Genomic DNA, 24,424 nt, shown 5'->3' on the forward strand with positions numbered 1-24,424 from the left:
AACGGCAACCGCGCTGGAAAACAGCGCCCGGCCTCAAATAAATCCAACTGGTGGTACATAAGGGAAGGGGAGGCGGCTCCTGCCACCGCCAGACCCCCGCGGGCGGCCTGCGCGCCCCCCCCCCCCCCCCCCCCCCGTTCCCTCACAGCCCCCCCTCACACACCCACCCACCCACCCCATTTCCACAGCCAAGAAACAACGCGGGGGCAGGCCGCCTCCACCGCCCTACCCCCCCAAGAGGCGTAACGGTGATTTGTTTTAAAAAATATGTCTTTAATGGGTGTGCTGAGGAGAGCAAGGGGTGGAGGGGGCTGTCCGAGGTCCGGCGGGGGGGCTGTGGTGTGAGGAGGGGGCGACGGCGGCCCCCTCACCTCAGTCTGTGGACTCCAGCACCGACTCGCTGAGGGCCAGGTCCCAGTAGTGCTCCGCACCGTGCTTCTTAAAGTGCTCCCGTGCCATGTTCTCCGTGGGGCACTGCTTAAATTTCATCTCGCCGAAGCTGCGGTCCTTCGCTGTGCCCTGGGAGGGGAAAAGGGGCGCTTTCCCACCCGTCTCTGGGGGAAACTCGCGGGAAACGCAGCTCCCAGCGGCTTGGGGAACCCGGGAAAAAATATTTTTACAGGCTCATGCCTGACTAGAGGGAGCACTGCACGAGTTAGACGCTGCCAGCTCCGCTACAGCTTGAGAAACGCTACGGAAAAGAGTTGGAGCGGCAGGTTTGCCTCTGATCCAAAGCCTCCCAGCATCGTTCCTGCCCCAGCTGCTGCTGGGGCTCACTTCCCTCCAGCCTAAGCCCCGCCGGTACAGACCTACACCCACGACTCACCTCCCAAACCAGAGAGCATTTGTTTGTTTTCTTAACAGACTCCTCGTCGGACTCATCATCATCTGAAAAAAAAACCGACCGGTAAGGCCAATTTTAGTCCCGAAGGCAGATGAGGAGCGGGAGCCCCACCGCCCCTTCACCACCCCTCTTATGCGCACAGTTTTACACTTACCCTCTCCCTTCGTGTTTGATGTTTGCTCGTCCCATTTTATTCGATGAAGCATAAGACGTTTGAATTTCTTCTGTGCTTTTGGGCCTGGAGAAGAATTGAGACTCATCGTTCACAAAAAGTCCTTTAACCTTCAGTTTTCAGGAAGTTCGAAAAAGCAGCAGAATCCAAACGATGCCCACAAACCCTTCCCAGCGCACCCAGCTGACCAGGCATGGCAAGTAAGGCACAGCCAGACTGACCCAGTGCCAACACCCGTGGGGTGGCTGAGACTTTCTGGCAGCCTTTGGCACCTTGGGATTTCCTGCTGCCAAACAGGCTCTTCAACACCTCGCAAAAATTACTTAGAACAGCACAAAACATGAGAAGCTGCGGCAGACTGAGAAGTCTCCTCACTCTAAGCATCCGCTCAGAGCATCACGGATTCAAATCAAGTGCTTTTCCCTTCAACGCTGAATGCGCGGGGTTTTCTAACTGGATTACAGTGCACTCTGCAGTCAGCGCTAACCCCATTAGGGCCGTAATTAAGGGAGTTTCAAATGGCCTCCTTCCTTCCTTGTCCTTCCGTAACCCTCAATCAGTAATTTTCACAGTAATTTTTGCTAGAAGCAAGCTTTTGAATGCTACGCTGTGACCGAAAGCCTGCCTCAAAAGTTCTCACCTCCTTCTACCACGACCACGTTGACATCTTTGTGTAAAACCACCACGCCTGTTAAGTACAGCTGGCCAGCGTTGGCTTCGATTTTGAATTTTTTTGCTGGATTGCTCAAGTTTCGGACCCTAAAGGATAGGATAAAAACCAAACACAAATGTTTGTGGAAATTATAATCAAGCCATAAAAGCTCCCTACTCTGCCTCAACTGGGTCCAGTGTTTCCTCCTCCAGCTCCGCGGGGGCTTTACCCACACCTCAAAATGACATCTGTTATCAGACTGCTGAAGCGGCTGTGTCTGTCCCTTCCCATTATTTCATTTAGAGCTTTAAAGTTTCCCAATTTCCAAACAGGGATGCACCAGGTCAGCTCTGACAGCTAGGAAACAGCTCTCGCCATTGGAAACTGCAGTCCCAGCTGAAACGCTCCAAACCCGACATGTGTTTTTAGTGCTGGACTGTAACTCTGTCCTTAACTTATCCTGTTAACGAACATGTCTTTTGGGACAGCGTTAATTGCTACAAGCCGGGATGCTTTAACGCTGGATGGAAACCTGATGAGTGGGGGCACAGTCCCGCTACTCAAGCCTGCTCCTCCCTACCAGCAGGTTTCTCTAGAGCATTTCTCTGGTGTATCTAGAAAGAGATGTACGGTGAGCGCTCTGCCCAGCCCTCACCTGTACACGGCTATGTGAACTCCCTGCGAAACGTCTTCTTTCAGCTTTTTAACCTTCTTCGCTTTTCGCTGTTCTGCTGTGAGCTTTCTCGCAGCGTTCGCTTCCTCGTGAGCTCTGGATGCAAAGAAAGATGCAGCTATAAGCAAGACGCAGCGTTACAGCATCACAATGGATCCCTTTCCTTCCCAGCACAGAATACAGACCCCAAAGCAGCTGCAAATCCTGCCCAGATCTCCGCTTGCACCTGCCTGGATTACAAGCAAGTGGGCTTTTTTAATCCAGTCACCCGTCCAAATCCATCCTCTGTCTCTCCATGAAAACATTCGTTAGTAACAACTGTGACCGTGACCATCATCCTCATTATGGTAGGAAACCCATTTAATATAGGGCATGAGGCCTCTCTCCAGTGGGAAGAGCTGCTCACGAAGACCCAGCGCCCCGCCGGCCTCAGGGGGGTCATTCAAGGCAGCTGAAACAGGCTACGAGAGCAACGCGCAGAAAATCACACTGCTGCTGCTTCGCTGCATCAGTTCAAGGATTTCGTTCTCTACAAATGCAGCACCAGCAATCAACCCATCCAAAAAACGACCCCCCAAAGTACGGTACAGCGTGCCACCTACTTCTGTCTCTTCGCCATCTGCGCTCTGACATGAGCTTCGACTTTTGTTGGGTCCTGAACAGCTTCCGTCCCCAGTACTCGCATCAAGTTTGAAATTCTTACTGCAGGGAAACAGGAGAGGAGCTGTGAGAGGCTCCTGTCGGATGCCGGTTTGCCAGGACGGTAAAGCACAGAAACGGCAGGCACACGTGCAGGCTCATAAACCACCTGTACGGGCAGGTGTCGGATCACAGCAACACACCCACACACAGATCCACGCCGTCCCGCCGAGGCTGGGCGGCCTGCGGCTTTCCCAGCCACGTCCACGCTTGGCCCGGGCCACTGGTTTGAGGGCCCACACTAGCCCGGAGCGCCGCTGGCAGCGGGCCCCCTGTAACCGGCATTTACCTTTGGGCTCTGGCGGCGGCATCAGGCCCAGCCTGACTTTCTCTTGCAGCTCCTTCTGCGCTTCTCTCCGAGTCTGTCGTCGTAATTTCTTCTGCTCTTTCTTGGTTAAATAAACACCCAGGGTCACTGGTGTGTCACTGTCCACTGGGAAAAGAAATGAGGCAAGAGAAACGTAAATCTGCTGTTGAAGAAGCAAGAGAAAATACTGCCTGTGACCCTTACTGGAGGTGGGGGGGAACACCCCCACCACGCTCTGTGACCCCCACACTATCAACAAACCTGACCCCCACACCAAACGTGGAACCAGGCAAATGCGGTTTGACTGGGTTTTTTTATTATTATTTATTTTACTGAAAAGTTAAATGCTCTGTGGTTATTTTATGATCCTTCCTTGGGTCAAAACTAGGCTGCCGGCGAGGAGCCCGTGTCTGCACGGCCACCCAGCGAGCACAGAGCAGGCCATCGGTAGGTAAGCGAGCTACCCGTAACTACTACAGGTTTTACAAGTTTCCAAAATCAGGGCAGAGACCCTCCCTCCCGATTGTAGTTATCTTCACATTGCTTTCCAACTTGTCTTTGCACAATTCCTTCTCCTCACAGAGACATGAGACGCTGGGCTGCAGTGCTGCAGCTGGGGGCTTGCACACCCCACAAAGTGCTAACCCCTCAGAGTATTTTGTGTCTTAGTTCAACAGCAAAGTTGACCAAAACTGGGGCAGTACCTGGTGGGTTGAGCTGCGCTGGGTGCTCCACGAGGTTCGTGATCCCAAAGTACTCATCTTGCTTTGAAGACGTTCCACCTTTTCTAAAAGGGAAAGAGTTGGGCATCATTGCAAAACTCCCAGCCTGAATTCCTGTGTTCCCTTCAACACAAGCCATGAAAAAAAATAAAAAAAAATAACGCTTCCCTTGGGCCAGCTGTGCTGGATACCAAATCCCTACCCAAATCACTGATCAGAGCTCGATGTGCTGAAGGAGACACGCAGCAACGTAGTATTAATGCGTAGGTGTCTCCTCCAGTGGAGCAGCCACCCACATTTCACGGTTAGGAGACAGGCTTCCCACAACTCTACTGGGAACAAGACTCGTAGAGAACACTCACACTTGAAAAAAACCCCAAACCACACCACCAACTCTGGGCCAGAAACAGCACTCTAACTCCAGGGCAGCCGTCGCCTCCAAGACCTTGGAGTCTTTGGGGGGAACACAGCCTCCAATGGGGAGAAGGGCAGCCACCGACCACCAAGACCTTGGGAGAAACGACCCCAAGAAAGGCCTTGGGAGCAAACCTGGTGCTGCTGGGATCTCAGGGATGAGGGAGGTGGAATTCCACAGCTCAAGCCAATACACCTGGTCCAACCCAACACACCACCACGTGACCCTTAAGATGCTCCCAGTTTTCCTCCCGCGGCAGGAGGATCAAAACCCAGCAAGTAAACCACTTACAAGTCGAGGCCGTTAGGGATGATGTAGGAGTCCCACCACTCTATCTCTGGGATCTCCCCCTCTTTCAGCTCCTTCTTAGGGGTAATAAGAGCCAACTTGGTGGAAGTGTGTATCCCTGTCTTCCTGGCAGCCTGAGAGATCTCTGCCTGCAGTTTTTCTAGTTGAGCCTGAGAACAAGGAGAGGAAAACGGCACATAAAGGTCATTCCAGAACAGCACAACCTTCGGGAAAAGCACAATACATATGCACCTGCTGATTGATTTCTTTTTTTCTTAAAACAATCTGAAGCAGACCACAGAAAAAAACCACACAGCACAGGACGGCAGAGTGACAGACCTCCCAGAAATCCGGTCTTATTACTGAGCCTTCTAGGAGCATGGAACAATCCCAAAGGAGTATCTCCCTAGAGGCATCGTATCCCTGGACTTTTCTGTCTTAATGAAGCTCTTCTCTCCCCCTCTCCCCAAGACCTCGGGCATTTTACCAAGATTCCTTTAAACCTCCACTTCTAGAGTGATCAGTTCTGCAGAAAGAACGCTTAGGACCAATAATTATCTATTCTCTTTGGTAATTTTCAACCTCTTGCCAAAATTAAAAAAAAATAAAATAAAAATTTCTGTCTCTCATCAGGTAAGGATAGCTGTAAGAAAACTCATTCCACACACAAGTTCTAATTGGGATGCCTCCCTTTCCGACAAGAATGGTGTTGACAGAAAAGGTTCAGGTGACTTTAGTGAAAAGCTTCCTAGGCAAAGCCAACACAGCTCCCTTCACATCCCAGGAGAGGAGAATCAGCTCCCATCCCGAACCGAACCCTCACTCCTGTGCTGTCAGTTAGCATGGCAAGACCCCAAATACCTTCGTTCGCAACCTCTGGGCAATTTTCTCAAATTTGCCTTTTTCATGGAACTTAAAGGTGCGTTTCTGACGCTGGGCTGGGGTTATGGAGACCCGGGGGTCAAAGTAAGTGTTCGACTCCATATCTTCCGAGGGCTTTTCTTTAAGCTGCTGTTTGAACTGCTCTCTCTTCACAGCTCTGATGTTTGCTTTTAGGGTTGGCATGCGGTGAGTCAACTCAATCTCTTTACCAGTCGCATCAACAGTTCGGCCTTGCTCATCCAAGATCAGTGGCGTAGGCTTTGTCTGATCCTTCAGCTCCACTTTCCTGGCAGCAAGAGACAATAACGTTGCATTAAAACGTGAGCACAAAGGAAACGTGAGCCCTGTTTCCACGGGAAGCACCAAAGTGGCCCACAGCTTGTGGAAGGCCTCCTTGTTATGTTAAATCTCATCTATGCTGCCAGCACGGACTTAAAGCTCGTGCGCAGAAGCTGGGAGTCTTACCCAAGGAAGGTGTAACCTCCATTTCACCTCTTTAATATCAGATTTGTTCCTTCAGCAGGCGTTAAGGCCAGCGCTAGGGAACCAACAGTGCTGGAGAAACCCTCGGTCAGACCCTCCACCGGTGTTTTGGAGTTAGGCTCACCAGGATCACACAGAGTGTGCAAGGAACAGCAGGTACTCACGGTGGCGCGATCCCCATCGCGTGCAGGTTGGCCAGCCCCACCATGTTGGCGTTGCCAATGAGCCCTGGTTTCAAAGCCAGCTGAGCCTGGATTCGGGCCTGCAGCTCCGCTGCTTTCCTGGCCTTCTCAATGGCATCGTTCATGAACGTCGCTGCCTGCGAGGGCTGGATCGTGTTGCCGATGGGAAGGCGTTCCGATTGGGATGAAGAAGAAATTTTGGGCTGTTGACAGAAAAGGAAGTTTTGTGAGGTGCGTGTTCTAGCACACTAAAGTCAACAAGTCATAGCTGAATCTGCAGGATTTGCCTGTGGCTGCCAGTAGGTACCTGTGGTGTCGGTGGACTGATGAAACTCAGCTGCTTTTTCCTCTCTTCAATCTGCCGGGTGGCTGCCTCCATCATCTGTTTGATCTGTGGAAAGAGAATTGGACAGTGAATTTTTCTTCCCTTTATCAGAAGGAGGGAAGGGGTCCTCAGCACCCCGTTACAGCTGCAGATGCAGGCAAGCCAGCGTAGCGAGAATGATATTGTATCAAACGGAGTGGATCGACAACCTCCAGCTGTAGAGAAGGAATTTTACCATGCAGGCACTCTCTACCAAGACCTTTCACAAACATCCAAACTTCCCTCACTCGAAGGCTTCACATCATCGTTAGCCTAACGCACAAGCAGCCGTGAGCCTTGTGAAATGAACACAGCAAGCAAAGGACAGTCAAAAGCAACTTGCTGTTTGCTCGCTCAGCTTGTGAGGTGAATTAGGATACAGTAAACACTAAACCATGTTGGGATTCAAGATCTCAGCCACGGGCAGCTCTGTTCCGGGGCAGAGCTCATGTAACACAGCCTAACCTGTAGCTTGGTCAGCATCCCAGGGCTCTCCGACGGTGGGCCTGGAATGACCTCAGGCTCATCCTCAACCTCCTCGAATCGCGGTATGCGCCGCTTCTTGACGCCAGAAGATTCCTTGGATACCTCAGAGTCATCACCAAAGACATCCTAATGTAAAAGGAAAGGAGAAAACTGTGGTTAAAAACAAAGGGTTCTCCTCACGGCCAGCGTTTTAAGATGAGAAACCAGCACGCGGATCAGATCTGGCACCGTACGGTCAGCACTGCGTTGCGGTTCAGTTTCCAGGGCAGCGCTCGCAGGCTGATCTACCGGTAATCCCACATGAAGCCTGTGCCCTGGTCCCCCACCAGAGAAGCCTCCATGATGATCCATGCAAGAGCGTGAAGGACAGGACACATCACAGGGATGTGCCCGTGTAATAGCCACCACATAATTCCCTCAGACGGTCAAAGGTTTTTTGGCACCGAGGAGACTGAAGGTCTCGCTCAGCTGCCCAGAGAGATGGAAAAAGCCTGCCCACAAGCTGACCTGACTGGGCTAAAATAATTTCCATGTCTTCCACCAACTTCAGAGGGTTTGGTGAAAGAAGCTGCGCTGTCCCACCACGTCCTCCCCCAAAGGAGGATGCAGCCGCAGACCCAGGGCGGGTCGGCGTTTCCTCACACTCCGACCCAGCCGACTCCAGCTCGGATCCAAAGACGCTGCGCTCCAAGCGAGCCGCTCCGGAGAAGCGCAGCTCAGAGAGTAAGTGGAGCAACGATCACGCTGCTGGACTCACATGCAGCGCGAGGGTCACAAAACAAAAGGCAAGGTGCGCTTTACACGGAGCGCTGCTCAAGCACGCCCCAGCTCGTGAGACTGCGGCCATGGATTTCATCTAGTCAGTGCCTGGTTTGTGTACGGCAAACTGGATTTGTCCATGCGACTGTGTTACTGTAGTGTGTGTGTCAAGGTGTTATTTGAAAATAAAATATACACACCGGTTGTAAGCGTTAGTTGCAATCCCTTCTTCACTATAACGGTTCATATTCTACAAGGACACTTCCTCATCCAGACACAGGTACTTCTTGGAAAACCTACAAGTTCAAGAGAAAGGACTTGCCCATAGTATAAAGTGTGTAAACCATTACGTTTTAGTTCCTGAAACTTCCCAAGCAATGACCTACCCCACAAGAGTTAACCAAGGAGAGAGAAGGCAGGCCAGGCAGCGCATTGAAGACAGCTAACGTAGCACTCTGAATTAATTCACTGCCCATTGCTACAAGATCTAAGTGTGCAAGTACAAATTCAACTCTAAAACCTGCGCTGGGGTGAAGGGGAAAGTCAGTCGGCAAGTATGGCCGCGATCTGACAAACTCACTAGACGGCCTCGTGTTACAGCAAGGGTCAGGACAGATCTAGATCTTGATGGAGGACCTCCAAGGAAGGTAATTCCGGACAGAAGGGTTGACTATTTGGCAGGCGGGACGCCTGTCCCTATGCCAGGAGCCAAGAGAAGAGGATAGGTCCGCTCTGCTGCTTCCCAGCCCTGCTTTCGGGGTAGCTGGCAAGCCGAGGATGCCATCAGCGGTCACGCAAGACACCCCAGTGGCTGCTTCGCTGGAGAAGAATCGCCTGCTCCGCACCCAACCCCATCCCTGCTCTGCCAGCACGAAATCCCCTCTGCACCAGGATGCTGCTCCCTCCCTCCCTCCCCATCCGGCAGTGCGCTGGCCACGGCCACGAGGAAGATGATGAGAGGACAAGACAGCCCGAAGGCGGGCACAGCAACAGGGGAATCTGAATTCAACTTGTGAAGAAAGGGAGGACCTGCAGGTTTTACTAGTGCCACAGGGCTGCGAGTGTCGCCCCGCCTGACACCCTGACATCACGAAGCACCAAGCAGCGATGGGACAGACAATGTCCCCATCTCTCTGTCATCTTCCCAAGAGGTCAAAAGCAAGAGGGTTGTGGGGAAAAGCCAGGATCTCCCAGCCTAGCTGGAACCTCGCCTTTTTAACGGCCCTGCAGCAGCTCGGCACAGTGTGTTAGCCAAATTAAAGCAGAACCGCAGCACAAAAATACTTGAAAGATGCTTAGTGGCAGTTCTGTGGTGACCAAAAAAAGCTGCATGAGACTGAGATCTTTTTAAGCCACTGCTGCTCTTTGGGAGGGGGATGGACACGTGAACCCAAACCTCCCCAGGTCAGTAAATGGAGTTGTGCTGCTGCTCCTCGGGCTGTACCAGCTCGGCAGGATGGAAGCTGCTTTAACGCACCATTCGTTAGCCGGTGAACGTACCCAGACCGGGAGGAGACCCCATCTGGCACCGGTTAAAGCCTCAGCCAGACAGCTGGAGAAAAAGCAAGTTTCTAATGGAAAACAGGGAGTGGAAGCAGCTCTCTCCCAACACACCTGAAGAGATCGAAATCCCGAACACGATTATTGCAGCTCCCTGAGGTTAAGGGCTGACTGAAACTGTCACAGAGAAACACAGATTGCCATACAACAGGAACCTCAGAAAAAGTGAAAGGAAACTTACTTTGTAAGCGGGGAGCAGCATGGAGGGTAGCCCCTTTTAAACTCGGCATGCGAGTGATGGAAAAAATGCAATTCCAGAAGATGGCGAGTAAAGTCTTCAAGAGAAGAAAGGAGGTGAAAACAGGTTTGGATGCATGAGACTTCCACCATCCCAGACAAGCATTAGATGGGAGAAACACCAGAGAGCTATTAAATCCCTGCCGTAATTAACCTTGTGCTATGACAGGGGTTGTCAAAAATCATCCTCTGTTGATTCCGGATGGGGGGGGGGGGAAAAAAAAAAATAAAAAAAAAGAGAATGAAACCCCACCACAGAGCCCCACTCAGTGGCTGACAGGGAGAGCTGGCTGGCAGGGTGAAACGCGGCGCCTGGGCAAGGAAGAGTGACGGGAAGTCGCCGGGAGTGCTGAGTGAGCCCAGGCTCTCACTGAAAACACAACGGTAAAGAGGGCAAAAGAAAACAGAGAGACGGAGCCCCGGTGAAGTTACTCCACTGCACGGGCCTAGCAGAGATTGGTAAGGAAATCAAAAGCCCCAGCCTCCACCTTGGCTGCCACCAAGGAGAGCATGGCTCTTCCTCATCCGAAGAGAACCCGCAAGGTAAAGGCTCACACACTTCATCATGGAAAAGAGTCTTTTCTCTTGAACTTTAAGCATTACGAGATGTACCTCTCTGGAAGAGGAAAGTGTGGCAGAGCACCAGTGCTGCCTCCACGGCCACCAAATCACAGAAAAAAAGCAATCAATAATCAATAATCACCTTCAGTTCTCGTTTTCGGTTCCGGTCACTGTTGGACTTGGAGTGCCTGGAGCTTCGGCCTTCCTCCACCGCTTCAAAAAGCTTGTCCACAAATCGCAGGGTGGAATCGTCAAGAAAGGGTTTGAGGTGGTCTGGAAAAGAAGAGTTGTGTAAATTCAGAATTCACTGCTTGGGATGAGCAGGTGAACGGAGAATCTGCCGAGAGTTCTGTGAATCTGTAAAACACTTGTTTACAAGTGGATTCAACTGTACTAATGCAGCGGGGCCTGCGACCCGAGGTCCGGAGGCCTCTGGGACCTGCAGATCCTGTCGGCAGGAGCTTTAAGGATTAAGTAAATCTGGACCTCAACTAGAAAAAAATTAGGGCTCTAACGGTCAAAAAACCCCAAAACAACCGAAAACCAAACCACAGATTAAATTACCATTTTAAGTTCCTTTAGAAAAAGAGCCCTTTAATTAATTTTTACTTCCCCTTTTTTTGTAATGCATTCCAAGGCTTTTGGTTGCATGTCACGTGTCCGCATGGATTTGCAAGTACTCACCTCTGCCTCAACAAGGCGGAGTCAGAACCACCTTGGACCTACACCTGGACGTACACTCAGGAGATTCCAGGTTTGGGGTTTTTTTGTCTCCTTTAGAAAACTAGCCCAACACACAGCAGATTTCACGCCACCAAGGATGGCATTCGCCCTCCACGTTCTGCCAGCCACCACTGGCAAGGAAACCCTGACCGGCCATGGAGCCTGGCACCACCAGCAGGAGGTCAGTCTTCCGGGAATAGGAGGAATGATTTTAAGTCTGATTTGAGGCTATTTCAAGGCTATTTGAGGATTTGTGTGCACTTATTTTCTCCATCAAGGGGTCTGACCACCTCTACAAAGAGCTGCAGGGTCAGGGCTGGAGCCCACAGGACATACCAGCTGCTTTCTTTTTGTCCATGCCCTTCCCGACGCAGTTCAGCGCTGCGGTGACCACGGTGGGCTCCGAGAACCCCAGGACTCGCTTCACCGTCTTCTCGATCCATGGTTTCAGCTCATCCAATTCTCTTTTGGAGAGCGACATCTTTGCCAGAGAAGCTGAACTGAATTATCTTACTCGTACCTGTAAAGAAACCAAAATCAGAAAACCACAGGCTAGTAAAATAAAAGTACTGGATTATCGTTGCTTCCGCGCTGCGCTTTTCTCCTTCACAAGAAAGCTCACAAGCAATGAAAGCTCTCGGAGACTACTTTTGCTCCCTTATTTTTAAAAACACAAACTGAAACTAGATGAGGCACACAGGGAGGAAGGGCCTTGGCAGCCAGGAGCCACGACCTGACCAGACAAAACGCAGCATCAGGCCCCGCAAAGGGAAATAGTGCTCGTAGCTTCATCTGCGGGGAAAGCCCTGAACCTCCTACATCCCACCAGCCTTCCCTCATGGATGACGGACACATGGCAAGCCCCATACCCGATCCTCCCAGCTCAGGCTCCTCTTTCACACATGGATTGGCCACAAACGGGAGCAAAACGTTTGGTCTCGGGGCATCCCTTCATGCCCCAGCTTCTCCTTGAACTTCGCTCAGTTGTTTCCGTGGCTGCTACTCCAGTTACTGACGCACCTCGAGCCACACAGGTCCGTGCAAGTCACGCACCTGCTAACCCTTAATTAGCCCCTTTCCCGTGAGGTTCACAAACACCTTCTGAACATGTTCCGCTTGACTGATACTTAAAAGTTCAGCATGTGGCTGGCTGCCTCTGGGTTTGCTGTTTAAACCAGCAGCCAGCGGAGGCAAACCCAAAATGACACATTTTTCAAGGCAAAAAATTTCTTCCCGTCAACGGTTAGCGGCTCTCGCACCGTCAGTCACAGCCTGCAGATGCAGTAATGTTTGATTACGTGCCCGGGACCTAATCTGATTTGGAAACCAAGTCTCCTTTATCTGGAAACAGGAGAAAATCTTCTTAAGGAAATTGTTTGACCTCAGCATTTCTGCCCCGCATAAGAGGCCTGCAGAGCTTTGACGTGGGTTTATTTTAACAGAAATCCAATCAAATACGGTTATCAGCCCCAAAACCGAGAATGAAGAGCTCGGGTGTTAGCTGTAACAAAACACTTTGATTCCAAGTCTGCAAACGGCAGCCAAGAGAAGGAATCCACAGGTTTAAAGCAGCAACCGGGGGCTTCGCTCTCCCTCTCTGCAGCCAAAAGCCTGAAAATCCCCGCAGCCGCTGGCTTTTTTCCAGCAGGTTTCCCAGAGATGGACGCAAATGTAGCAAAACCCACCCAAAAAAAGCACAATTATGCCATTTCATCCTTAAGTTCCGACTCTGCTGTACGTAATGCTTCAGGACAAAGCTAGAGGTTCAAGGCAAGCGGAAAATAATTACAACACTGACACATCAACAGCTTCACACGCGCGTGGTATTAAATGGAGAACTTAATTAGCGCTTGGCTTAAGCTCTGCATTAACCTTTAACTTCTGTAATCGAATAAGGACTGAGAGTGGAGCGCAACAGGTTTGATGGTGTTTTAGTTGGAATGTGGGGAGAGCAAACGCACCGCTGGGGGTCCGTAGGGAAGGTGCAAACAGGTGCCCACGAGGACCGGAGTCCTGAGCACCCCCCGGGCCACAAGGCATCAGGAAGGAGGACGGTGGGTAAACAGCACCTACAAGACTTTAGATACCGGTACGGGCAGGGCCACCGGTGCCGCGTTACCTGCCGGGACGGTGCGAAGCTGGAGCCGATGCTCCCGCGGCGCTGCGGCCTCACCAGCTGCTTCCTTAGGGGGTAAAAAATAATAATAATTCAGCTCCGCCGCGGTTGAATCGCCCGCCGGAGGCTAGAGCGGCCGCTGAGGCGAGGCCCGGCCCGCCCAGAGCCCGCTGCCGCATGCCCGGTGGCCACCGAAGTGCCCCAACGGCGCTGGGGATCCCCGGTGGTCCTGGTGACGATCCCCCTCCGGCTCCAACCCCCCCACACCGGGCCCGGGCCCGCCAGGCCCGGTCCCCGCCAGGCGCGGAGCTGCGCGCAGGGCCCCGGCCCGGCAGCGGGACCCCTCAGGGCGCCGCGGGCCCGCGGCCAAGAGCTCGGGGCCCGTCCCCGGGACACCCCCGCGCCCCCTCGGCACCCCTAGCTCCCCCCCTCCCCTCACCGGAGCGGCGCGGCGGGGCGCGGCCCCGGCAGGCCCCGGCGGCCCTGACGGTGACGGCACGTCGGGGCGGAAGCGGAAACGGCCGCGCGGCGCCTGCGCGCCCGCCCGCGCGGGGGGTGCCGGGAGGGAAGAAGGCGGGGCCAGCTGCCCGTGCCCGCCGACGTCACGTGGCCCACGAAGCTCCACCCACCCCGCGTTTCCCGCGCTCTCAGCCAGCGCGGGAAGCGCCGCCGCGTGTCCGCGGACGCCGAGGCTCCTCCCGCCACGGTTAATTAAAGCCAAATTAAAACGCAATTAAAGGGAAGGGAACTTTTATTAATTTTTGGGGGGAAGGCCCTGGAGCCTTTATTAATTGGGGGGGTGGGGTAGCTCCCTCCTTGGCCCTTTATTGTTGGGCGGGGAGGGGTGGTGCCCCCCCCCCCCTCCCCTGGCCTTTATTAATTTGGGGGGGTGGCTCCCCTCCCAGGGCCATTATAAAGGGGTGGGTGGTTCCCCCCGGAGCCTTTATTAATTGGGGGTGTCTGTGCTCTCTCCTCTGCCCTTCATTAATTAGGGGGCCATGATGCTGCCCCTTGGAGCTGTTACGAAATGGGGAGTGAGCTTTTCAAAGGGGGGCTCCCCACTAGCAGCCCAGCCAGGGGTCTGGCCGGTTGGTCCGCGCCAAGAAGGTGATCTTCCGGGCCATCTCGGCGTTGTAGACCCGCCGGCACTCCTCATAGGCCCGGCGCTGCCGCTGCCGGCATGGCTTCTCGTAGTAGCGCCGCCGCCTCACTGCCTCCACCACGCCATCAAGCGTGAGGATCCTGGCGGGGGGGAAGAGATGGGGTGAGAGGGGCCATGTTCCCCCTCGCTGCTCCCCTCTTTTCTGCATGATGGAAACTCACATGATGGATTTGATTAAAATCGGGCCTGGCTTCTGCCATCGTAATGTTCCTGCATTGATTCCAACCGCGCACCCGGAATGAGGGCGGGAATTGGTGCCCGCGGACCTTCATTAAGCCATGACATGAAGGCGGGTGTGGCAGGTCACAGCCTGGTGATGGGACACCCCCCTCCTCCCCGCCCAACCCGCCCCAGATGTCACCAACCCACCGGTGACACTGCTGCCCATGCTCCTGCCTGCTTTTATACTAACTCGTTTCATTAATTCATTTTAATTTAATTATATCTGCATGTACGGACACATTAGGATGCAGAGCCGATGGAAGACCCCCCGCGCGACCCTCCCCAACCCCACCCCCTCATTTTATAGAGGCATCCAAGTTTGAAAAAAAACCAAAAATACACGTTCTAAGCCCAATTCCTGGGGGCTGGGGTGGGGTTTTTTCCTTGTTTTTAAGAACCTGGACATACTGGATGTGTAAAGCGGGGGGACTTCACGCGCAGGACCCCAGCCAAGAAGTAATTACACCTGGTTTAATTAGCGTGACCAGGCCCCCGGAGCCGCTGCCCCCCTCCCCGGGCCCCCCCTCACCTGTTGAGCGAGCTGTAGGCCGCGTCCACGTTGCCGTTCTGCACCATGACGGTGCGGCCCACGAAGCGGAGGTGGTTCGCCATGACCGCTGCTCTGCTGGGGGACGGGGGGGGCGCGGGCGGCTGGGACGGGGCGGCCCCGGGGCTCCCCCCAACCCCCCCACCGGGCCCCGGCTGGGCCGCCCCCGCCCTCACGGAAGGACCCGGTCCCCCGCCCCCCTCCCCGCCCCCTCCCCGCCCGCGGAGGCCCCCACTGAGCCGCGCCCCCCCCCCCCCTCCCGGTGCCGGGCGCGGGCCTGACAGGTCCCGTCCGGAGCAGCCGCGGCCGCTCCACTCACCGCCCCAGCGCCCCGGAACCGGAAGTCAAACCCCGTACCGGAAGTCGCAGCCGTCACCAGCGGGGGCGGGACTTAGCTGGGGTCACGCGGCCATAGGTCGGGATGGGCGTAAGGGGCGGGGGTCAGGGTGCAGGTCACGGGGTCAAAGGTCATGGCTAATTACGGGGTAGGGGGCGGGACTTGACCCATGGGGCGCGGCGCTCTGTGGGGTACAGGGTCAGGTCACAGGGTCAGGGGTCAGGGCCTGGGAGGGGGGGGGGACGCACCGGGGGTCCCGCTGCGGAGGGGCAGGGCCCAGCCCCGCCCCCCCCCCCCCCCCCCCGCGTTCCCCCGGACAGAGGACACCGGTACCGGGCAGCCCCTGCCGCTCCCGCGGCATTTATTGCTTCCAGCAGGGCCCAGCCATGGGGCAGCCCCACTTTGGGGGGGGGGGGAAGGGGCACAGACCCCCCCACCCCCAAGCCCCCCCCGTAACGCCATGCAGGGGGAAGGCACAAGGCCAGCGGGGGGGGGCCAGCCCCCCACCCCCCCTCCCCCCGCAGTACACCAAGGCACATCCCCCCCCAGCCTTGGGGTGGGGGGCTCTGCTCTGCCAAAGGCACATGCCCCCCCTCCCCCCCCCCCCCGGATTTTTGGGGCCCCCTGGGGGGGGTAGGTCTCAGGGGTCCCCCCATGGGATGGCCCCACCCGCCCCGCAGGTCTCAGTGTCCACAATTAAAAAAAAAAAAACAAACCACCATCCAAAAAAGGCAAGAAATCCAGGGGAGAGACACCCCCCCCCCATCCCCCACTGTGGGGGGGGTGGTTGTCACGCCTCCGGTGTGGGGGGGTGTCGGGGACGGTGGCAGCGGGGATGTCCCCCCCCGCTGCACTGTTCCGGTGGGGCTGGAGACGGGGGTGTCCCCGGGCAGGCGGCGGCAGCGGGGAGCCCCGTGGGGGCCAGCGGGGGGGCGGCGGCGGGGGGCAGCGGGGGGGGGGAGCTGGGGCCGGCGGGGGTTTGGGGGCGACGTGGGGGAACCAGAGCCGCAGCATCCCTCGACCTGCAGCAGCGTCCCCAGGTACCGGGCGCTGTGGGGACAGAGAGCACCTGTCACCCTGCTGCTGGGTGTGGGGGAGGGCAGGACCCCCATGGGGGGGGGGCCCTATGCCCCCCACCACACTCCCCAGGGTCATCTGGGGGGCACTCACCCCATTTCTGGCTTCTGCAGGACCCCGATGATGCGCTGGAGGCGGTCCATGGCCACGCTCTGCTGGAAGCTGCTCAGCCCTGGGGGACCCCAAAACTGTGTGAGTGCTGCCAGGGGGGACCGGGGGGCTCGGGGGGGGAGGGGGGGGCACCCACCTCTGTCGTATCGCCCCCCGCTTCAGCCCCTCTAGCAGCTCCGCCAGCGGCTGGATGAAACCCCGCAGCTCCTGGCACTGGGAGGAAGAGGATGGTGGCTGGGCCCGATCCCCAGTGGGGAGGGGGGTCTCATGCCCCCCCAGCTCTATTTATCCCCCCCCTCCCCCCCTGCTTACCCCCCACCCCCCTCCCAGTTATTTCAGGTTGGGAAACTGAGGCAGCACCGGGCAGAGACACATTCTGAGGGGCCCAAAGCGCTGCCCCCACCCCCACTTTGGGGGGTGCTCTGTCGTTTTGCTGCCAAAAACTCACTTTTTGGGCAAAGAGGCGATCGGCATCGCTGGGGGGGGAGTCCCCCGCCTCGCCCCTCCGGGGTCGCTTCCCCCCACGGGGGGATGGAGGTAACTCGGAGGGCGTTCGGGCCGGCCCCCCCAGCCGCTTGCGGCTGCGCTCAGGTTTGGGGGGCTGGGGGGGGGGGGGCGCCCGCCTCGGCTTCACTGTCAGAGGGACCCCCCGGGCTGGAGCTGGGGGTGGCACAGGAGCAGGTGCGGGGCGGGGGGCTCCATGGCAGGGTGGGGGGGCGGCAGGGGCCCCCCCCGGGGAGCCGCTCCCTGGTCTTGGCTCCTGCGAGGGGGGCAGGGGGGGAGGAAAAAAAAAAGAGGGGAAAAAGCAGGAAATTGGGCAAAAATGGAAAATAAAGTGATGCTTCCCCCCACCGGGGGTCTTCCCCCCACCCCCTCCTCTGGCAGCTCCCACTCCTGGGTGGTGGGTCCAGCATCTCCCAGCACGGTGAGGGGGGGGGTCAGGGACGCCCCCCAGCACTGGGAGCCTTCACCCAGGACCCCCCACCCAGGATGGGGACCACCCCCACCCCTAGAATCGGGCCCCTCCCGCCTGGTCCCAGGGCTGCCCAGCATCGTGGCACCGAGACCCCCTCCCCAGGTGGCCTCAGGCCCCTCCCCAGGCACTGGGACCCCTCCCCAGAATGGAGACACCCCCCCCAGACGGCCTCAGGACCCCCCCCAGGTGGCCTCAGGACCCCACCCAGGCCCAAGACACCCCCCCCCAGCTGGCCTCAGGACCCCCCCAGAGGCACCGGGACCCCCACCCAGGACTGAGACCCCTCCCCAGGTGGCCTCAGGACCCTCCCCAGAACAGAGACACCCCCCCAGGCAGCCTCAGGACACCCCTAGGAATGGTGACCCCCACCCAGGACCGAGACACTTCCCCCAGGTGGCCTCAGGACACCCCCCCGGCACCGGGACGCCCCACCCAGGCGGCCTCAGGACCCCCCCCAGGCCCAAGACCCCCCCCCCCCCCCCCAGCTGGCCTCAGGTTCCCCCCCGAGGAACCGGGACCCCCCCCAGGTGGCTTCAGGACCTGCCCCGGCACCGGGACCTCCCCCCAGGACAGAGACAACCCGCCAGGCGGCCTCAGGACCCCCCCCACCCCCCGACCCTGGCTCCCCCGGGTCCTACCTGCTCCCGGCTGCAGCTGCGGCGGTGCCGATGTCCCCCGCCCCGGGGCCGGTATCGGTGTCCCTGTCCCGGTACCGATGCTGTGACGATATCCCGGGGCCGGTATCAGTGTCCCGGGGCTGCTGCCCCTGTTCCCGTGCCGGTATCGGTGTCCTTGTTCCAGTGCCAGTGTCCTGGGGCTGGTGTCCCCTGTCCCGGGGGTCGATGTCCTGGGGCCGGTGTCCCGGGGCCGGTGCCCCTCTTCCAGTATCGGTGTCCCGGGGCCGGTGTCCCTGTCCCGGTATCGGTGTCCCGGGGCCGGTGTCCCCACTGCCGTCCCGGTCCCGGTCCCTGTCCCCGTGCCGGTGCCCCCGCTCCCGTCCCGGTCCCGCCCCGGCTGCGGCGGCCCCACGCGGACACGTGCGCGGCCGCACGTGCCTCCCGCTGGGCCCCGCCCCCCCGCGCTCCCATTGGACGTCGAGCCCCGGCAGGGGGCGGAGACTCGGCGCCCCGCCCCGCCCTCTCGCCCCCGTTGGCCCGCGCAGCCGGCGGCGCTGCCCAATGCGGAAGCCGCTCTGCGCTGATTGGCCAGGAGGGTGGAGCCGCCGTCACGCCCCTCCATGTGGCGCCCCGGAGGGGGGGCGCGGAGCGAGGCAGCGCCCCCTGGCGGGGGGCGGCGGGGTCGGGGGGCTGCGCGATGTGGGGGGTGGGCCACGCCCCGCCGCGATCTGCCAATGGGCGCCGGCCTCAGGCGCGCGTCACGGCCAGCGCGGCCAATGAGAGAGGAGCGGCCTCGCCTCGGCGCCGTTACATAATGGAGGCAGGCAGCGCGTGGGCCCCCACGTGGGGGCGGGGCGCGCGGGGGCGGGCCACGCGCCTCTGTGACGGCGCGCTCGCGGGGCGGGGGCCTCGGGGGCGCGCTCCTGCCCCAGGCCCCGCCTCCCGCGGGGCGGGGTGAGGGGGCGTGGAATCGGCGGGGGGGCGGGGCGAGGGAGCTCCTGCGGGGGCCGCCCCCGCCCCAGCCCCTCCCATAGGCCCCCCCCAGCCCCATAGCCCCCCCCCCAGCCCCATAGCCCCCCCCGTCCCACAGCCCCCCCCCGCGGGTCCCTTCCAGTCCCCCAGCCCTATGGCCCCCCGCCCCATAGCCCCCCTATAGCCCTCTCCTCGGAGCCCCCCAGCCCCTCCTGCCCTATGGCCCCCTGCCCCATAGCCCCCCCCAAAGCTTCCCCCCGGGCCCTCCCAAAGCCCCCCTCGCAGACCCCCACAAAGCCCCCCCGGGTGCCCCGTAGCCCTCCCCATAGCCCTCCGCCCCATGGCCCCCCCAAAGGCCCCCCCAGCCCTATGGCCCCCTGCCCCACAGCCCACAGTCCCCCCAGCTCACAGCCCCCAAGTCTCGCAGCCCCCGCACCCCACAGCCAGCCAGCGCCCCCCCCCAACCCCTCCCAGCCCCCCCAGCCCACAGGCACCCCTAAGCCCCCCACCTCATTCCTCTGCAGCCCCCAGCCCCTGCCAAGCCCCACAGGTCCCCCCACCCCCCCTCCATGGCCCCTCCATGGCCCCTCCACCCCTCCCCGTGCCCCGGGGGGGGGCCGGTCCCGGGGGGTATTTAAGGCCGGGCTGGTGGCCGCCCCCCCCCAGCCCCCACCATGCTCCGTGCCCTGCTGCTGCTGGGGGGCCTGGCCCCCACCCTGCCCGCTGGTGAGTGCCCCCCCCCCCCCCGGCTGCACCCCAACTCCCAGCGCCCGGCAGCGGGGCCCACTTTGGGGTGCAGCCCCCCCCCCCCCCCCGGGGGGGCCCGGCTGACCCCAAACCCCTCTGCTCTCCCCCCCACAGGTCCCCACTGGGCATATGAGGGTGAGTGGGGCCCCGCACCCCCGAATCTGCTGCCCCACACGCCCCAGGGCTGGGGGGCAGCACACGGGTCCCCCCAGATGGGAGGGGGTTGGATGGGTCCAGCCCCCCAGCCCCCCCCCCCCCCCGACACTTGCGTCCCCCCAAATGGGAGGGAGGTGGGTGGGTGACAGCCCCCTGTGCCCCCCCACCCTGATGCCCGGGTCCTCCCAGATGGGAGGTGGGTGGGTGGGTGCAGCCCCCCCAGTGACACCCCCCCCCCCCGATGCTTGGGTGCCCCTAAATGGAAGGTGGGTGGGTGCAGCACACCCCCCCCAGTGCTTGGGTGCCTGGATCCCTTCAGATGGGAAGGGGGGGAGTGAGTGCAGCCCCCTGTGCGCCCCCCCCCCAATGCCTGGGTCCCCCCAGATGGGAGACAAGTGGGTGGGTGGGTGCAGCTCTCCCCCATGCCCCCCCCCCCAAGATGGGAGGTGGGTGGGTACAGCCCCCCCATGCCCCCCCCCCAATGCCTGGGTCCCCCCAGATGGCAGGTGGGTGGATGCAGCCCCCCCCCTCGATGCCTGGGTCCCCTCAGATGGCAGGTGGGTGGGTGCAGCCCCCCACCCCCCCCCAAAAGCCTGGGTCCCCCTCGCTCCAATGGCTCCATTGTGCTCCTTTACATAAGGCCCCGGCCCCGCTCCCGCTGCCAAATCCAATTAGGATCCGGCCAAATCCCGGCTGAGCCCCCGGCCCGCCAGGCCCGCGGGGTCCCCCGGGCCCCCCCCCATTTCCCCCCCCCCCCCGCCCCGGGGTCGCCTTTGTCCCCGCTCCCCGGCTGGAACAAAAATGTCCCCATAAGCTTAATGAGCTGTATTGGAGCGTTGGGAATGGGGTGATGGGGTCAGCCGGGGTCGGGGGGGGGGGTGACGGGTGGGCTGGGGTCGGGGTGGGGAGGGGGTGACGGTGGGCTGGGGCCGGGGTGGGGAGGGGGTGATGGGTGGGCTGGGGCCGGGGTGGGAGGGGGGTGACGGGTTGGCTGGGATCGGGGGGGGGTTGATGGGTGGCTGGGGTCGAGGTTGGGGGGGATGATGGGTGGGCTGGGGTGGGGGGGCGGTGTGACGGGTGGGCTGGGGTCAAGGTGAGGGGGGTGATGGGGTCAGCCAGGGTCGGGGTGGGGGGCTTATGGGGGGTGATGGGTGGGGAGGGGGGATGGTGGTGGGCTGGGGTCATGGTCAGGGGGGTTGGGTAACAGGATCAGCCAAGGTTGGGTGGGTGAGTGACGGGGTCAGCTGGGGTCGGGGGGGCGGCTGATGGAGGGTGATGGGTGGGGGGTGATGGGGTCAGCTGAGGTCAGGGGGGTGGGTGACGGGTGGCCCCGCCAGGCCCCCATGGGCAGCAGCATTGGCCCCAGGGCCACCCGGCCTGTGGGGGCCGAGCCCAGTCACCCATCGACATCCAGCGGCGGGGGGCTCAGCCGGACCCCTCCCTGCCCCCCCTGGGCTACCAGCACCCCACGGCGCCGACCTTCGCCCTGGCCAACAACGGCCACACCGGTGAGCGGGGGCTGGGGGGGGAGGGGGATCCTGCCGGGGGAACCCCCGCTGACCCCTATGCCCCCCCCCCGACCCCCCAGCGGTGCTGGTGCTGCCGCCCACCCTGCAGCTGCGGGGGCTGCCCCGGCCCTTCGCCGCTGCTCAGCTCCACTTCCACTGGGGCCGGCCCGGCGTGCTGGCGCTGAGCACCTCCTGGATGGGCACCGCGCCCCCGCCGAGGTGGGGGGCACCGGGGGAAATGGGGCTGGGGGTGGGAAATAGTGTGGGAATGCAGTGGGAAATGGGGCTGGGGGTGAGAAATGGCATGGAAATGGGGCTGGCATGGGAAAAGGGTGGGAAATGGAGCAGGAAATGGGGCTGGGGGTGGGAATGCAGTGGGAAATGGGGTGGGAATTGGGTGGGAAATGGGGCTGGGGGTAAGAAATGGCATGGAAATGGGGCTGGGGGTGGGAAATGGGGTGGGAAATGAGGCTGGGGTAGGAATGCAGTGGGAAAATGGGCTGGGGGTGGGAAATGGCATGGGAATGCAGTGGGAAATGGGGTGGGAATGGGTGGGAAATGGGGCTGGGGGTGAGAAATGGCATGGAAATGGGGCTGGGGGTGGAAATGGGGGTATAATGGCGTGGGAATGGGGTGCGAAATGGGGCTGGGAAATGGCATGGGAATGGGGCAGGAAACGGGTCTGGGGGTGGGAAATGGCATTGGAATTGGGTGGGAAATGGGTGCAGGAAGGGGGCTGGGAAAAGGATGTGGGAGCAGGAATTGGGTGCAAGGAATGGGGAACGTGTCCAGGCACAGGAAACAGGCAGGGAAGTGGGGCTGGAGGCAGGAAATGGGTCCGTGTGCAGGAAACACACAGGGAAGTGGGTGTGGGACACAGGCCTGGGTGCAGGGATGGGGTGCGCACGGGAGGAGGTGTGGGAAGGGGCAGGAGAAAGGGGTCTGGGTGTGGGAAATGGAAAGGGGAAACAGGGGTGGGAAACAGGGGCAGGAAACAGGGGCGGGAAGGGGAAACAGGGGCGGGAAACGGGGGCGGGAAGGGGAAACAGGGGCGGGAAGGGGAAACAGGGGTGGGAAATGGGGGCAGGAAGGGGAAACAGGGGTGGGAAATGGGGGTGGGAAGGGGAAACAGGGGCGGGAAGGGGAAACAGGGGCGGGGGAAGGGGAAATGGCCAGGAAATGGGAGCGGGAAGAGGAAACGGGGGCAGGAAACAGGAGGGGGGAAGGGGGGAAACGGGAGGGGGAAGGGGTCTGGGCGCAGGCAGAGCTGCGGCATCGGGTCTGGGAACCAGGCCTGGAAGAGGGGGCGGGTGGGTAGCCAGCCTGGGGGTGCGGGGGGGTTGGGGGGGTCCCTGTGCCGCCCCCTCCCCCCAGCCGCGGTACCCGCAGATGCACGTGGTGCACTACGACGCGGAGCGTTACGCCAATGCCAGCGAGGCGCAGCACCACGCCGGCGGGCTGGCCGTGCTCGGCGTCCTCCTGGAGGTACGTGGGACCCCAAAACACGCTTCCCCCCCCCAACCCCCCCCCCCCCCTTCCCAGCCCTGACACTCCCCCCTCCTTGCACCCCCCAGGTGGGTGCTGACCCCCACCCCGCCTACGACAACATCCTGAGCCACCTCGGGAGCATCCGCTACGCAGGTGAGCGAGCGGCACGCGAGCGAGGGGGGGAGCTGGGGGAGGCGGTGGGGGACCCCCAAACATCTCCCCCCCCCCAGGGCAGACGACCACCGTCCCCTCCTTCAGCGTGCAGGACCTGCTGCCCCCCCGCCTGGACCTCTACTACCGCTACAACGGGTCCCTCACCACCCCCCCGTGCTTCCAGGGGGTCCTTTGGACCCTCTTCCAGCAGCCCGTCCACATCAGCCTGGCGCAGGTTTTGGGGTGAAACCCTGCTTTTTGGGTGGGTTGGGTTTGGTTTTTCTTTTATTTGGGGTGGGGGCAGCAGCCCCAGCGCTCCCCCCGCCCCCCCCCCCGTCCCATTTCAGCTGGAGCAGCTCCAGGGAACCCTTTATGCCACGGAGGCGGCCGAGCCCGAGCCCCAGCGCCTGGTGGATAATTTTCGGATCCCGCAGGAGCTCAACGAGCGGCTGGTGCTGTCGTCCTTCCCCAGGGGTGAGAGCTGGCCGGGGGGTGGGGGGGGCGGTGGGGAGGGGACCCCCCCCAGCACCCCTCAAATAGCTGCCAGAGCCCCGGCAGGGTGGGAGCCTGCGGTGCTGAGCCCCGGCTCTTCTCTTGCAGAGCCCGAGGGGTATTCGACAGGTAAGGCCTGGTTGGGGGGTGGGATGGGGGGCAGGATGGGGGGCTCACGCCCGCCCCCCCCCCCCCCCCCATGCCCCCCCTGAGCCCCCCCCCGGCATCACGCAGGTGAAGTCATCGCCATTGTCTTCGGTGCTGTCTGCAGCTGCCTCGGCGTTTTCCTCGCTATCCACTTCGTGGCCAAGAGGATTCGGTGAGAGACCCCCACCCCCCATGCAGGGGGACCCCCCCCCAGCCCCCAAATCGGGGGGTCCGGACACCCCCGGGGGAGGGTCGCTCTCACCTCAGCCCTTCTCCCCCCGCGGGGCAGAGCGAGGGGGACGCAGGAGCAGGACGTCGTGTTCAAAGCCTCCTCCCGCCGCACGCCCGACGATGACCCCCACCCTTGAACCCCTCCGCTGCCCCCCAGCCCTCCGAGGGGCCACTTAGGGGTCAGCCCCACCGCGGCAACGGCCCCTGCCCCACTGGAAATAAAGCCCCTTCCCCACCCCATGGCACTGGTGGCTCTTGGCTGGGAGGGGGGGGTTGGGAAATGAGGCCGTTTGCCCAGGGGCTTTATCCTGCCAACCCTGAGAAACCAGGACCCCCGTGTGCTCCCCAGAAAACTG

At 60.3% G+C, this 24,424-nt stretch overlaps 4 protein-coding genes across 8 annotated transcripts; 1 reads left to right on the plus strand and 3 right to left on the minus strand.

The window, feature by feature from the left end:
- Nucleotides 1-252: 252 nt before the first annotated feature.
- On the minus strand, nt 253-13,685 carry PRPF3 (pre-mRNA processing factor 3). 3 transcript variants are annotated; one of them, XM_055792251.1, is made up of 17 exons: nt 13,565-13,685; nt 13,129-13,192; nt 11,346-11,529; nt 10,429-10,559; nt 7,149-7,295; nt 6,627-6,710; nt 6,302-6,522; nt 5,634-5,940; nt 4,776-4,942; nt 4,052-4,134; nt 3,330-3,473; nt 2,944-3,043; nt 2,324-2,437; nt 1,657-1,775; nt 999-1,082; nt 827-888; nt 253-519 (listed from the first exon to the last, which is right to left on the minus strand). In XM_055792251.1, exons 3-17 carry the CDS (start codon nt 11,488-11,490, stop codon nt 373-375), a joined length of 2,055 nt encoding a protein of 684 aa, XP_055648226.1. In that variant the 5' UTR covers nt 11,491-11,529; nt 13,129-13,192; nt 13,565-13,685; the 3' UTR covers nt 253-372. The 3 variants fall into 3 exon arrangements, with proteins under 3 accessions (XP_055648226.1, XP_013160269.1, XP_027652395.1); XM_013304815.2 differs by lacking the exons at nt 11,346-11,529; nt 13,129-13,192; nt 13,565-13,685 and adding an exon at nt 8,129-8,224 and having other exon boundaries at nt 10,429-10,560; XM_027796594.2 differs by lacking the exons at nt 10,429-10,559; nt 11,346-11,529; nt 13,129-13,192; nt 13,565-13,685 and adding exons at nt 8,129-8,224; nt 9,670-9,688.
- A 173-nt stretch (nt 13,686-13,858) lies between these two features.
- Nucleotides 13,859-15,416, minus strand: MRPS21 (mitochondrial ribosomal protein S21). 2 transcript variants are annotated; one of them, XM_055792253.1, is made up of 3 exons: nt 15,376-15,416; nt 15,039-15,134; nt 13,859-14,367 (listed from the first exon to the last, which is right to left on the minus strand). In XM_055792253.1, the coding sequence occupies exons 2-3, from the start codon at nt 15,119-15,121 to the stop codon at nt 14,187-14,189; spliced, it is 264 nt and encodes an 87-aa protein (XP_055648228.1). In that variant the 5' UTR covers nt 15,122-15,134; nt 15,376-15,416; the 3' UTR covers nt 13,859-14,186. The 2 variants fall into 2 exon arrangements, with proteins under 2 accessions (XP_055648228.1, XP_055648227.1); XM_055792252.1 differs by lacking the exon at nt 15,376-15,416 and having other exon boundaries at nt 15,039-15,223.
- An 800-nt stretch (nt 15,417-16,216) lies between these two features.
- LOC129782888 (uncharacterized) lies at nt 16,217-19,108 on the minus strand. 2 transcript variants are annotated; one of them, XR_008745000.1, is made up of 5 exons: nt 18,196-19,099; nt 17,030-17,341; nt 16,718-16,794; nt 16,564-16,642; nt 16,217-16,443 (listed from the first exon to the last, which is right to left on the minus strand). XR_008745000.1 is itself a non-coding variant. In XM_055792254.1 (4 exons), the coding sequence occupies exons 1-3, from the start codon at nt 18,794-18,796 to the stop codon at nt 16,637-16,639; spliced, it is 684 nt and encodes a 227-aa protein (XP_055648229.1). In that variant the 5' UTR covers nt 18,797-19,108; the 3' UTR covers nt 16,217-16,443; nt 16,564-16,636. The 2 variants fall into 2 exon arrangements, 1 of the variants encoding a protein (XP_055648229.1); XM_055792254.1 differs by lacking the exon at nt 17,030-17,341 and having other exon boundaries at nt 18,196-19,108.
- Nucleotides 19,109-19,745: 637 nt separating this feature from the next.
- CA14 (carbonic anhydrase 14) lies at nt 19,746-24,398 on the plus strand. Its single transcript, XM_055792446.1, is given in 12 exon segments — nt 19,746-19,872; nt 20,008-20,028; nt 21,387-21,557; nt 21,638-21,715; nt 21,718-21,776; nt 22,947-23,042; nt 23,132-23,198; nt 23,276-23,433; nt 23,546-23,672; nt 23,799-23,819; nt 23,925-24,009; nt 24,127-24,398. Coding segments are annotated over 12 exon segments (1,014 nt in total). The 5' UTR covers nt 19,746-19,820; the 3' UTR covers nt 24,206-24,398.
- Nucleotides 24,399-24,424: the final 26 nt, after the last annotated feature.

The sequence above is a fragment of the Falco peregrinus genome, chromosome 19 (genome assembly GCF_023634155.1).
Source record: "Falco peregrinus isolate bFalPer1 chromosome 19, bFalPer1.pri, whole genome shotgun sequence".
NCBI classification, from domain to species: Eukaryota; Metazoa; Chordata; class Aves; order Falconiformes; family Falconidae; genus Falco; species Falco peregrinus.